The 14657-nt window shown below is 43.5% G+C and overlaps 1 protein-coding gene across 1 annotated transcript in view; it reads right to left on the bottom strand.

The window, feature by feature from the left end:
• Positions 1-14657, bottom strand: part of dock11 (dedicator of cytokinesis 11) — a 75216-nt gene that overhangs the window by 29224 nt on the left and 31335 nt on the right. Inside the window, exons 22-33 of the mRNA XM_036547802.1 lie at positions 14389-14472; positions 13684-13773; positions 13224-13345; positions 12839-12908; positions 12438-12563; positions 11798-11869; positions 10126-10272; positions 6857-6940; positions 5998-6109; positions 5658-5696; positions 4196-4377; positions 363-479 (exon numbers count right to left, since the gene is read on the bottom strand). Coding sequence (XP_036403695.1) covers positions 363-479; positions 4196-4377; positions 5658-5696; positions 5998-6109; positions 6857-6940; positions 10126-10272; positions 11798-11869; positions 12438-12563; positions 12839-12908; positions 13224-13345; positions 13684-13773; positions 14389-14472 — 1245 coding nt within the window. The remainder of the gene's footprint in view (positions 1-362; positions 480-4195; positions 4378-5657; positions 5697-5997; positions 6110-6856; positions 6941-10125; positions 10273-11797; positions 11870-12437; positions 12564-12838; positions 12909-13223; positions 13346-13683; positions 13774-14388; positions 14473-14657) is intronic.

Genomic DNA, 14657 nt, shown 5'->3' with positions numbered 1-14657 from the left:
GCTGTGTCAGCCTTTTTTAACTTCCTCATCATGACGGGAAGGGAAAATTTTGGCATAGCAGAAGAAATTGTATGTGCAGATAGGTAGCTGCTGTTACTGTAAAGAGCTGTGCATATGCTTTGACGCTGAGCTAGCCAGCTGCCTGAGTTAACAGAGAGAACCTGCTAGCTGATTATCACATTTGTTGGCCAGTGTAATATGATGTACAGTTAGGTCCATAAATATTTGGACAGTGACACAATTTTCATGATTTTGGCTCTGTACAAAACCACAATGGATTTGAAATGAGGCAATCAAGATGTGTGTGTGAAAGTGCTCATTTTTCTGCTGTTACTCAGGGATTTGGGGGGGTGGATTCTCACCGTGAGGGCCAGGCTGGGGGGTGTTGGGGGGTGGTCCCGAGCAGACAGCTGCTTTAGGTTTTGATACAGCAGCTCCAACAGCGGCAAGTAGAGAACGCAGATCCGAGCCTGCTGGTTCTACACATACACACAAACACACACACGCACACACACACGCACACACGCACACACACACACACACATACACACACACACACACACATACACACACACACGCACACACACACACACACACACACACACACACACACACACACACACACACACACACACACACAGGCACATGCATACACACATACACGCACACACACACACAGGCACATGCATACACACATACACATATGTAGGGACACACACAAACACACACACAAATGAACATACACACACACACACACACACACAAATACACACGCAGGCGCGCACACACACAAACACACAGAAACACACACACACACGCAGGCACACACAGAAAGAAAGAAAGGAGACAGGCATATATATTTACACTATATATTTAACTGTATTTACAGTTTTTTTACAATCATTTTCACACGTGTCTCAATACCATGTTTACTTTTTCAAAACACTTAACACATTCACCATATCAGTAGACTATGTGAACTAAACTGTGTATACTTTTGTATTGCTTTGACACAAAATGCATTCAAACACCACTTCTTCCGAAATTCATGAATACCCCTCTCAGTCAATGTTCACCACCAGCAAAATTCTTTACAACTACAGTAAATTTTGCAGACGTTTAGATACTCTGTTCAAAACAGTTAACTTTCAGTTCAAAACCTAACAAAATTTAGATCACTGTAGATGGAAATATGCTGCATTCTGACAGACAAATGAAACTATATGCTTGAAATAAGACAGATTATTCTGATTTTAGCAGAAAGTTTATTCAGTTTTTTTGTTTGCAGCCTTGTTACCATCTATACAGACAAAATATAGATGTAGTTGCTGCCGAAGAGATTTTTTCACTATTACTGCTGTATATGTAAGTCATGGGCTATCAGTGAGAGAAAGTGACCCAAGAATGCAGCTATGGTAAATTTACCACACTCAATAGTGTTATTTACATTACTGTGACAGGCAAAACAACAGATCAAAAAGTTTGTTCTTGGTGTCATGATAGCTGCTTGGCTTCAAATATTTATGGGGCGTGGAGGATAGTAGGGGTGGATAAGATATGCTAAAGATTTTTTTCTTAAGGTTCAAGGCAAGGGTGAATGTTGCAGTAAATGTGAAATTCATAAAAATTTGACTCAAAATACAGAGGACACATGGATCAGAATTAGGGCCACAGCAGAATTCTAGTGGTAGTATCGTGTGTTGTTGTTTCACCTTACTGTACCGGAAATGAAAACCATCTGCAGACTTTTTGTTGTACTATAGTATACCTCAGAAATTGTAGCATAGAGCTGTCATGAGGCATACTGCAGCATTTCAGATTTATTTGTTGGGTATTACAATATGTACTGTAAACTTGAGTTTACTTTTTGCAATGCAGTGTTAATCTATGCAAAAACAGAGGATACAGCAACACACATGCATTTTGCAATGCTTTAAGTTGTTTCTGTTTTTTAGTCCATTGTATTTTGGGTGACAAGTAGTCTTGCTGGGAGAGCGCATTTGCCATAGTTATGGGAGCAAGAGTCACTTTTGGGTGAATTATGAAGTGTTTTGGTTGTTGGTGCATTTTGCACTAAAGATTAACTGATGTGCTCATGTGCGTGGTTGTTAAGCACACTGTGTTAAGAGTTTTGAAAAAGTGGGCATGGTATTGACCTAAGTGTGAAAACGGTTTGTAAAAAAGTATTCCTGTTCTACAAGACCTGTCCTGTCGGATGAAATCCAGTTGTATCTCTTTGGCAAGGCAACAGGTTCTAAAGCAATAAATCTGTTTTTCCTGTCTGCCTTTCATTCCTGAAGTAATTTCCATGATTCATAATCAGATCACTAGTGATGTAGGCCCATGTAGCTGATATTAATAATAATAAAATTATACAGTACTGGAGTCCTGAAAACTGCTGGAATTTTGAAATAGTCACAAAAAACATCCAATAACAATGACAATGTAATAATAAAGTGAGAGTAAGTTATCAAGAAATGATGATCTACTGATAAAAATGCTAAAGACTGAAAATGGTTGGTTGGCAGTCAGTTTGTCTCTGTGTAATAGGGAGGAAGCCACACAGCTGTGGAAGCCCTGTTTCCTGGAGTTCAGCCACCTCAGGTCCCAGCAGCCCGAAAACAATACCCCAGAAAGAGGAGAGGAGGCCGCCCATTGTCAGAGCTGGCAGACATGTGTAGTAGCTGACTAAAAAACAGCCATTTATCTTTGTAATGGTCAAAATTGTTGGGATGTCCCTGGAACGAACCGGCAGCCAATGTACGTTACATTACATGATTGTTATTCACCAGATGAACAACATGCTACTCTCCAGAGCAACTTGCTTATGTCACAATTTTATCCATTTATACATCTGGATATTTACTGAGGCAGTTGTGGGTTTAGTACCTTGTCCAAGGATACAGCAGCTAGTAACCTTTCTAACCCTGCTCCTTACCACTACACAGCACTGCTGCCCACAAGGTATCCTATGAAGTAATGCTGGCCATTTGCTTATAGGTGTGGTAGCATGATAAAAATCATTCTGATCATATTTTAGTTTGCTCAATAACCTTCAGTAATTTGCAACACTCCTGCTCTGTAAAATGCTCAAAGCTCAAAGATTCATGTAGGAATGCTTCACAGCCTTCCCTCCCTTGAAGGAAATCACAAAACAATTTCACGCCATATCAACTTTGTATTACAGTAAAATTGCTTACTTATGAGTTTCCATGCCAAAGCACAGTGGTTTCTATCTGTAAGTACAAAGCTGAATGCCTCATTGAGTTAAATTTTGAGCTAAATCATGTGCTTTATTGCTATCACATCAGGCTATGAGAGTATTTCAGTTGTGAACAACTGAAAGTTCTGAGGCTTAATGTGAGCTCCTTCCCTAACAGTTTCCAGCAGTACAATGCTCAGGACTGATGCCCCAAAACACAGCATCAGGCTACACGAAGAGCAAAATTTCACAGGCGATAGCACCAACAGAAATTCACAGAACATAGCAAGCCCTGCACAGACTGTAGTTAAGACTGTTAAGAGCTCTCTGAGGAGTTGTTTATATGAACTCTGACAGATACTAAATTATGGCTGTTTAAAGCTGTAGGGTATGGGTCAATGCTATTAGATAACATTTTGTTTCACTTCAGCAGCAATTCAAAGTATGTGCTTATGGTCCATTTTCTGTTGAATTTCCTGAATTTCCTGACCTTTCTCAGAGTCAGTTCCCAGCTTTAGTGGCAGGAGTCTTGGGGGTCTACTGGTGACTTCTTTGTGGAGTCCAGGGCACAGTTCAGATCATGACTCAATGACAGTGCTAGAGTGACCGGCAGAGTCAGCAACCCTCCGCTGGATTATTTGCCTCAGATAAAATGACTCATCTGCTACACAAACAACCTTATCTAGGGTGACTTTTGCATTGAATACACCTTGGTTACACATTAACCTCAAAACATCAGTGGTTTGTTAGGAACACAATATTGTTTGGCCACAATACCTGCAGGGCTACTGTGTCACAGTTGTGAACGTCCTGAACCATCTGCCAGTGCTATACAGGTATCTGATACAATTTATTTTTATCTGGATTGCACCGATTCAACTTGCTCTTCAACCAGGGCAGAGAGGCCCTGCAGACCCTGTGGCCCTCCAGAACCAGGGTAGAGTAGCCCTACAGGCACTGCGGCCCTCCAGGGGGTGTCCGCTGTGGACTCACCTTGTAGGTGGTGTACCTGTCGTCCAGGGCGTGCTTGACCATGAGGTTCTTGAGCACGGCCACCGCCAGCTGCCGGATCTCTGGGCAGCCGTGGACGCCGTCCGCCACCTCCCGCAGCAGCAGACCCACCAGAAAATGGTTCCTGCAGTAGTCCTCCGTCAGGCTGAACTCCAGGCTCAGGTCTGAAACACAGATGCAGGGCAAGCAGTTGGGACCCTCCTTGCATGCACTGCAAAGTCCTGTCCTGTGCAGAATGGCCGCCAGGACGCAGGAGTAACTCGGAGCAGCTGTTGTCATTGATTCGAACTATTTATCCTAATTAATTTGGCTGACCAGCTTGCACGAATCTGCACATTATTTTTGATGAGATTCCTAATCTAGTGATAGTGTATCTGCGGCAGGCCACTCACACAGGGGAAATCTGGGGACTAGGACTGGCCAAAAGTATAGGGAATATAAGTACAAAGTGTTTAGCCTGAGGTGTCAGCTGGGGACGCAGTCTACATGTCAACCACATGTTCATACAGAGTTGTGAGCCTGAAGGGTCAGCTGAGGTAGAGGCACGGCCAGTCTGCTATCCCTCTGTGCCTGCTTTCTGCAGCCATGACCATTTCTGGGTAATATGCGCTTGTGGGTCAATGTGGCGTACATATCTCCCCCAGCTTGAACCAAGTACGCTACATGTACCCTACTTACATGTGGGGGCAGCAGACCTGCGTGGGAGGAATGTGACACATGATGTTAAGGACAACGTCCCCAGTCTCCAAATCCAGAAGAAAAACAAACCAGCAGAAAAGATTACATACTCAAGCTATGCATCTTGGGTTGTATCCTGAGAACGCATTTTGAAAGATACTTCAGTGCTCAAAGTTCAGTCAGTATGTTCCGATTCAAGTCAAAATGCATTTCCTTAAAAGGGTTGAAATGAATTTAGCTTAGAATTAAGGGTGCAAACCTTACCATGAGGATATGTTGGCTATTTAATGACCAGCTTTGCACCCATTTTGCTGAGCTCCTGTGCAAATGCTATTGCTACAAACAACCCAAGGCATAGCTGAACACAAGATTTTCTGAGCTTGGTTGCCTGGCTCCTTTCTTGCACAGTGATTCAGGGGTTAAATAGATCAGGACAGCACAGAGCTTGAGAATAATCAAGTGACAGATGAGAAATTTGATCCCAGCAACCGAAACATGTAAAGCTTAATGGAACAAAGGTAATCTCTCACAGGCAAGGTCAGTCATTCAAAATAAATACAGCCACGTTCCCCTCATACCTGCATTTCAAGCCAAAATAATGCCAAACTCTACTGCACTACAAAGCACAGGGCTCTGTTAGTGGAACCATAGATGTTAAGCGACTGTATCGTGAGAGAGAAGGCCTTGCAGACGGGTTAGTCGGGGAGCGTTTATGTTTGCCCAACCTCTCAGATGCCCAGCGGTCTTGTTGGGAGGCGACACCTACCTACTGCACCAAAACGCTCCACTGCGTACGAAATTAAGTCTGCTCACAGGCAAAAAAAAAAAAAATGAAAACAGAAAGGAAAAAAAAATGAATGATGTGCATTTCCTGCATACTTCACTATAACACGTGAGGGTTCAGGGGCAGGAAAAACACGTTTCGCGTGTTAAAATCCCTGCCAAATTACGTCAAGATGCAACCAGTAATGTGACTGTTGTATAAGCATGTGGATCAGAGGGGTGGGCGTGAGAAGGGGGGGTGACATTCCAGTGGCTGGCATGGCGGTAATATAACACAGGGGAAGAGGTGTGTGAGGATGGCGGTCCAGGACACCACGACCTACCCTGTACTCTCTGTAGCTTGGTTCGGCCGAACGGCATGGGCAGATTCAAAGGAATGTAGTGCTCATGGTTACACACCGTCATGAGGAAGTCGAACTTCATCTCCGTCAGCACCTGTTCAGAGACGCCGTTTGTCAATAAAGCATGCTGCATTCAAAATCAGAATGACAAAAACACCGGCGACACAGGAAACAACAGCGCTTACTGAAAACAAGAGATTCAATTTGCTAGGACAGCTGGCATTCACAACCATCAGGGTTGCATTGTGGGGGCAGGTTATCATAAACCTACATAGTCATTCTTAACACCTGCATAAAGATGTCCCCATACCTGAATAAATGTTCAACACTCATAACAAAATGTTTGCTACCCATAATGCCCTGTGGTGGCTGTCACTGGTGTTTAAGAATTTTCATCAATGTCTGTAATGTGATTGTACCAAACCTGACTGATGTTTCAAGACACTACTTACTTCATACACATGTAACTGGTTAGTACTGAAACTATAATTTATTATGTATTTACATATTTGTTCAAATGTGCTATTTGTTCAAAATGGTGCCCACTGGTAAAGACCATTCTGTTGCCTTCTGTGATAGGTAGCTATATGTTATGATACTCTGTGTACTCCATCTTTTTGTAGTGAATGTTTCTGAATACTTTGAAAGCCATCCTAGATATGAGTGTCTGTCAAACAAATGACAAAAAGCCTCATGGAGACTTTAGACAGGCAACCCACTGGCCACACAACCCTTGTTTACTGGAAACACTTCAATAATATGATCATCTGCGTAACAGTGCTGCTGTAGTCATTATCAGAAGACATGGTGGTAATTTGCAAATGTTCTGGCAGTACCATACCTTGGGGTCTTTAAGGCTGAAGCCGCACATGTAGTCATTGACCAGGCTAAAGGCAAACCCACGGTTCATAAATGTAAAACAGCGCTGTGGGGGGCAGAGAGAGAGAGAGAGAGAGAGAGAGAGAGAGAGAGAGAGAGAGAGAGAGAGAGAGAAAGAAATCATAAGATGAAGAGAAAGTACAAATGCTTCTGGGAAGGGGAAACGCTGCACTTTGGCAAGGCGGTATATATCTGAGCGCCACAGCCTGAAAGACAATGGGCAGGAAGTTTCTGCCCAGTTACTTTAAAAATATTTTTTTTTTGAATTTACATGGAATACTCTTCTTCTTCTCCTCCTCCACAAATGGAGTGAGAGAGAGACCTCAGGAAAGCACCAAACGCTCCCTGTCAGAGCCGACAGCCAAGCCTGGACCCCTTCCCCTTACTGGAAATATCCTTCATATAACCACTTTCCTATTTATTCCCCCCACCAACAACTAGGATAGAAACACAGCTGGTAAAAACCTTTGCGGCAGTCTCGAGGGCCTGGGTCTGTTCACTGACATTGGCAGGTGATGACTTTGGACATTACACTGACAGCTCAAACCTTGGCGGTACAACTGTAGACTATGCAAAACACATTACTGCCATTTTTTTCAGGTCCTTGTATCCAAAAGTAGACTGTAAGCCACCCACCACAAATCAAATTTGGCCATACTAAAGTTATTAAATGTTGGCCTCAGTGTGGGCCATTTCCCTGAGAGCTGGAATGAAGAATTGATAACCCCTATTTATAAGAGAAGAAAAACATTCTAAAAAGATTTTAATCCTAATGATTAAAATTTAGTCATCAGAGGAAGGGCCATCAAACAGCAATATGTTGAACATGATTTAAATCCTTCCTGATTAAGCACAATGCTTTGAGCAAAGGTCAAATTGTATTCCTGCACACCCTAATAGGCTAATATGAGAACCAAAATACAAGCTTTTGGCCTGTTTTCTTAATTAACAGAAATCTTGCAATTGTATTTGGCATGAGGTAATATTCTTCAAACTGAAAGTGGTGCAGATATTAAGTAAATGGTTACAAATAACAAATGCACAGTCAAAATCGGAGGCTGACGAACGGAGTAGGCATGGGCAGTGTGAGCCCCACCCTATTTAATATCTATATTAATGAACTGCCACAAATCGAAAATATTCATATTTCAAATCGAAAACCGAACTAGGATCTGGCTCAAAAAATTCCAATCAGTCATAGAGCCAATTGCACTTTATGGCAGTGAAGTGTGGGGTCAACTACCACAAAAATTATTTTGTAAAATGGGGAAAAAAGGACCAACATGAAACCGACTGAAACCCTGCAACAGATTTCTGCAACAGGAAGGAAACACCAAACAATGTATACAGGTCAGAATTAGGCCAATATCATTTATTTTTAAACATCCAAAAAAGGCATTAACTTCTAGAATCGCCTAAAAAGGAGCAACCCCCTCTCATACCACTACAAAGCCCTGAGCCGCCACGAACTGAACATGGAAAGGAATCCCCACAGCCAACTTGTGCCAAGGGTCACTGAACTAACAGTCACTAACATCACCACCCTCAAACAGGGCCAGAACCCACCAAATCACAGGAAAGAAAAACAAAAATATATCACCAGTTAGAACAGAATCACAAAAACACAACATAAACATGAATGCTACTTATCTCTAGACAGACAGTACACAGTAGCTGACCATGGCAACTGGTAATAAAGCAAGGAAAACATGGCCCATGTAAACACCCAAGGGAGCACAACTTAGAACAGACACGGGAAGACCTGGCTGCCCAGAGAGGACAGGCTGTGCTCCCGCTGCAGTCATGGGCTGGCGGATACACCTTTTCACCGAATGCGGACAAAACAAAGATATGGGAGAAATTTTATTCCAAGAATAAAAATTCCCTGAGTTTCAAACCTTACGACACTTGCAAGACTGTATATACAGTAACAGTCAAAAAGTTTGGGCACACCTGATTTACATAATGGGAAACATGCATTCAAAGACATTTTTATGTAAAGAGTTATACGTAAATGCTTGAAATTTGTTTCTGAGAAAAATGTAAATAGTGAAGTCGATGTCTATGTATGAATTTCTTTCCAAAAAAAAATTTACTTTATAACTAAAATATTTTTTGGCTAATTTGAAAAATCTACAATAAAGATAGTTTTGGTTCACTAACACTTCACTGCACAATTCCATTTGTGTTTTTTCATAGTTTTGATGTCTTTTCTAAAAGTAAAAATAAAGAAAAACCAGGTGCGTCCAAATTTTTGACTGGTATTGTATTTCAGAGCCAACTGTTAAATTGGAAATGTAAATTGCGGACCAGTGTTCTTCATTACTGTTCATTATTGTATTACTGTTAGTTGCACTACTCTGTTACATATACTACCTTGGCAATACGAATATGTACATTTGTCATGCCAATAAAGCACACTGAATTGATTTAAACTGATACGAACTGTACTGAGAGAAAGGTCAGGGGTCAGGGGCCAGGCTTGTGTGTGTGTGCGTGTGCGCATGTGCACGTGATTGCATGTGCGTGTGTGTGAGAGGTCAGAGGTCAGGGTCAGGCTCCATGGTGGCCACTCATGCAGCGTTCCGCCACCAAGGTGAATCGGGGCCGTGCTTACTGCTTCCCAGGACAAAATCATGAATCCCCAGACTGCCTAAATAAACCACCTTTGTGTTGCCAAAAAAAACTATACGAAATTGTATGAAACAATTACTCAGTTCCAAGTGGTACAAACAGTGACAAGATTAGAGTTCAGGACAAACATTCAAGACTGATAAACCAGTTCTCCCGAAAGAGTTACCCCTCCAAGGAAGCAAAAATCACCGCAGCTAGTAACCTTTTCTTATAACAGTGTGGAACGTTTTTCCTGTAAAAGTATGGTTTCTGGTGCCTAAATTCCCTTAGCTGAATTTATTAGGGAAAACAGGCGACCCTGAGACTAACCCCTGGATTCAATCATTAGTCCTCACAATTACACCTCATGGACAAGACTGCAACACAATCACATGACACAAGGTTAATGAACAAAACACTGGGCGTGATTAGAAATAACCATCACTTGCATTCATTTTAAGTAGAAGCTGACAGCAAATATTGATTGAATGCAGGGATTAAATAGGTGACTGAGGGGTGCCCACTTTGATGGAGTTGGCCAGGCTCAGGTAGAGGTTACAGGTGGACTCACCTTGATGAAGTTGGCCAGGCTCAGGTAGAGGTTACAGGTGGACTCACCTTGATGAAGTTGGCCAGGCTCAGGTTGATGCAGCGTGCCTCCTCTGGGATCTCTGCGTGCCGGATTGTGATGTGGGGCAATGTGGATAGCAGCAGGGACTGCAGGGCCTGGTGGTAGCTGTCTGGGAACCTCTGTGTGCGGGGAATCTGCAGGAGAGTTCACACGCGCACCCACCCGCGCCAAAATTACTCCAATCTGGCAACCACATACTCCACCACATTACACCGTCAATGAACATTCACGCCGGCACATTACTGTGTTACACAAAATAATATTTAAATTAGACTTTGGAATTAGGAAACTAGCCTAACAGGAAAAAACAGTTCACCTGACAAAAAGAACATTAGAAAAACATGTGACTATTACTTATACTCATACTCCTACTATTCACAGCAACTGTGTCCTTAGTTAGCTTGAGTATTTGTTTCATATTAAAAATGACTTGTTTGTGTATCCGTGTTGAAAGGGACAGCAGGAAGTCAGTGGCAGACTGCTAATGCCTAGTTCAGTCACCCAGGTTTATGTCAACAAGTACTTCCGAGAAAGTTACAACACAAATAACAGAGATGGCTCCATCTGTACAAACAACTGCACGACTATTCCCAGTTCTGGGTTTACAGGGCTTTCTGGACAGTGTTACAACCCTTCAATATTTCTACAGAGACACGGTACCTGCCAGAGTATCTGCATCTGTCTCTCACCTGTGCATCTACTGCGCATCTGTGAACCTGCACATATCGCAGCTGAGCGATGATGTATCATAACAACAGAGGCTTCAAACGTTCCTCAGCTCAGATTGCCTTTTACATGGCCATGTGTGCAAACAATCCTCACATCAACGCAAACCTTCTCCCCTCTCCCCGAGGCCCACATTTCCAGAACAGCATCCGTTAAACGGGGGCAGTTTAAAAACAGAGAGGGCGTGAGAGAACAGGCGTCCTCAAAGACATTGCTCACACTGTAGTGTACGGTAGCAGAACCAATTATGTACAATGCATTACACACAGTATGCAATGTTGTAAAACGTACATGGCAAATGACATATTGGAAACTGTGTAACAAGCTGTATACATATATGTTTTGTAAACTACCCATCCTGGGGTAGCTGATAAAAATGAGTTAACCACTAATCACAACAACTTATTATATGAAATGCAATAATGATAATGCTAAAAGTGTACAAAATAAATTCTACATTCTTTTGAGTCTGTATGAGTGTGACGGAAGAGAGTAAGGGGGCTATTATTTGTTCCTTTTTCTCTATTCATGTATTACAGAGGTTTCTTTGGCACGCCAATAAAGCAACTTTGACTTGGGTAAGAGGGAGCCACGTTGAGACAGAGAGAGTGAGACAGGGAGAGCTACGTTCAGAATGAGGAAGTTGAAGCAGGGTAAGCCCTGGGGCCAGAAAGCAGAAGTACTACCGCCCGGGGCCAAACAGCTTGCCACATATCAGGTTTTCGGGCCCGTATGACATTTACCAAGCGATTACGACTTTCTGTGCCTGCTTTGTCCTGGCTGTCCATAAAACCACGGCAGCATGACATTCCTGGGGAACATGCACTGTGTGTGAATGCGCTGTTCACCTGGCATTGAGGAAATGGGAAATGAGAAGACTGAAAGACAGAAGAGCCGTGACGGGGGAATTCCCCTGCCGACGTGCACACGCACCTTCATACGGTTCCCCTCCTGGAGATACTGAGCCATTGACTTGGCCATGGTCTCCAAGAAGAACCAGGAATACTGAAAGAGAGGAAACAGAGGCCCTCAGAACAACACAAATTCATTCACACGCCTCTTCTGCTGCCTGCAAAAGGCACTGTGCGGAGAACAGCAGCGGCTGAGGGCGGTTTTGTGTGCGTTTCACATGTGCGTACAAGCAGCGGAAATTTAACAGCAATGATTTCGCCTTTATTTGTCTGAGTCATGTAATTTACCCTCCCCTGACCGAGCACACCTCAGCTGCAATTATAGATTATCAATGTTTATTTTGTTCAGAAGACAATGGCTGGAAACGCAGCTCCTGCAGTATGCCAGGAGGATTTTTTTTTGCCAGGCTATGTAATAATAGGGTCAGCCACAAATTTGGTTATATGTGACACAGCGCCACCTGCTGTATAAGATAGGAATCACGTCAAGAATCTGCTCAATTGCAGCAAGACAATAATGTACTATTATACTTTCATACATTATACTTCCTGTGTGTGACACTTTATATTCTATGTGTCTTCAGAGGTTGTGTACGACGTACTGAAACATACACGTACTGACACATGCCCATATGCACTCGCAAACACACACACACACATACCCTGAGCAGCTTGTTGCTGGTGATGACATCGGCGGTCTGTTTCAGTATGGCGGTCACGGCGGTGGCCAGGACTTCGTGTGTGGTCATCGAGTTGCCGCCCACCGCCTTGTTTGTCACAAACACGTACTGTGGGTGCAACAGGGGGGGGGGGGGGGGGGGGGGGGGCACCCAGGTTACTATCAAAGCAGGCACTGCTATGTCATGCGTGTACCCGCTGTCAAAAGCGGCACCAAGAGTTCATTACAAAATTTTAACGCAAACACAGCACTCAGCTGCCTTTTATTATGAAGTTCTTACAGCACAGCTGAGTGAAGTAACAGGGCTGCAGTGTCACCCACGTGTTCCCTCTCTCTCTGTTTGATGGCATTGGGACGCGGGGTAAACAGGGGTTCATGGGGTACCTTGAGAAACGAGCGCAGGTATTGGTCCAGACCCTCCTCATGGCACCGGGAGACGATGTGGATGATCACGCTGCAGGACCAAAGCACGCAGTTCCGGTTACAGAACAATACTCACAACCGCAAGTCTGTGTGAGCAAACGCCAGGCTGCTGCATACCAAACACCAAACCTGAATTTCTTAGGTAAATATCCTGCTGGAAACATTCAAGTAAGCTCTATAACTTTCCCAGGACAAGTGCATCTGCTAATCAAACAAGTAGTGTAAACTCCCTCTTCTGTGTCACAGGCTAATATTATGTATTGACATAAGTACAAAAATTGTGTGACTGAGCGCCCTCTGCTGGAGTAATGGGGGACTCCTCCTTAGGGACTGGCAAGAGACTCACCGCGTGGAGTTTACAGCGATCTCATGGGACTCTTTGGTTGCCGTGGTGAGGACCTCAAACAGCTGGACCAAGATGGTTGGAAGGAACTTAACGATGACCTGGGTCTCCATAGCATGCAGGCACTGGGGGGGGGGGGGGGGGGGGGGATTTGTTTTACTGGTTTAACACAGTTCGTTACTATGTTTCCACTTTATTACTCTGTTTGGGTGTTATGTACCTCATTTGGTGACGCTGACATGTCATTGTCATGCCAACGATGGAGGCGGACATGAAATGAAAGGAGAGAGAATGAGTGAGAGAGAGAGAAAGAGAGGCAGGGAGAGAGAGGGAGGCAGGGAGATTGAGAAAGAGAAAAAAGAGGTAAAGGGAATGAAATCGGGAGAAAGAGGGAGAGAGAGACGGACAGACAAAGATTGATCTGCAAGCAGTGTAGTGCTCCGTATGGACTTTTCGGTCTCACCTTTAAATACTTGACGAGTTCAGCTGGACTGTCCTCTGAGCCTGACCTCATCAGTTGACAGTGCTGGAAGAACTTATGCAGGTGGAGGTCCTATAGTGGACCAATCAGAGCACACAAAGTACCACAAAGCACCAATCAGCCACTAGGACATTTCATTCAGGCATAATCATGATGAACATGAGGTCCCAATTCATCTAAGGTCCATTATAGCTATTTGTAACACCTACATAAAACCTAAAAGATGCTTCATAACGATTGGCATGTCTCAATGCATTTAACAACTTATAGCAGGAGGACTGGGGTCAAAAAGGAGGATGCTGGTTCACCATGAACAGAAGAGAAACATTTCTGAATCCTGCTGTGAAGCGTTATGAAGCCTTACTTTACATTATTGTCATTTAGCAGATGCTCTTACCCAGAATGACTTAAATAGATTACAATTCTTGCATGTTATTTATGTTAGGTAGATCTTTACTGATGCTACTGTGGGTTAAGTACCTTGCCCAAGGGTACAACAGCAGTACACCAGTGGGGAATCAAACCAGCAACCTTTTGGTTAAAAGCCCTGCTCCTTACCACTACGCCACACTGCTTCCCATTTAAGAGGTATATCTGAATTGGACTGAATGGCAGCATCTTCAGTGCGTGCTTGAACATGAGAATGAGACTGTGCAGTGGTGATATTCGGTGTAATGAGAGGCGTACCTGAGTGTAGATGGTCGACTCCACCTGCGTCCGCACTTTAAAAAGCGGCTTGACGTTTTCCACCCACTTAATGTCCGGCGCTGACTGTAAGGAAATGAGCACGAATCAGAGCACTTCAGGGATTTTGGTCACACTTCACACCGAGTATGTATACCCTTAAGCCTTTAAGAAGCATGTGTGATGCCCTCATCAACACTTTTTAAAACTCATAAGCACTTGTGAAGGGATTTTGTTATGAGGGTCACGCTAGTGGCATCATATGAGAACGG

The sequence above is a fragment of the Megalops cyprinoides genome, chromosome 16, assembly GCF_013368585.1.
Source record: "Megalops cyprinoides isolate fMegCyp1 chromosome 16, fMegCyp1.pri, whole genome shotgun sequence".
Lineage (NCBI taxonomy): Eukaryota > Metazoa > Chordata > Actinopteri > Elopiformes > Megalopidae > Megalops > Megalops cyprinoides.
Note: the sequence above shows the minus strand (reverse complement) of the source record. Positions and strands in the feature narration are given on the sequence as shown.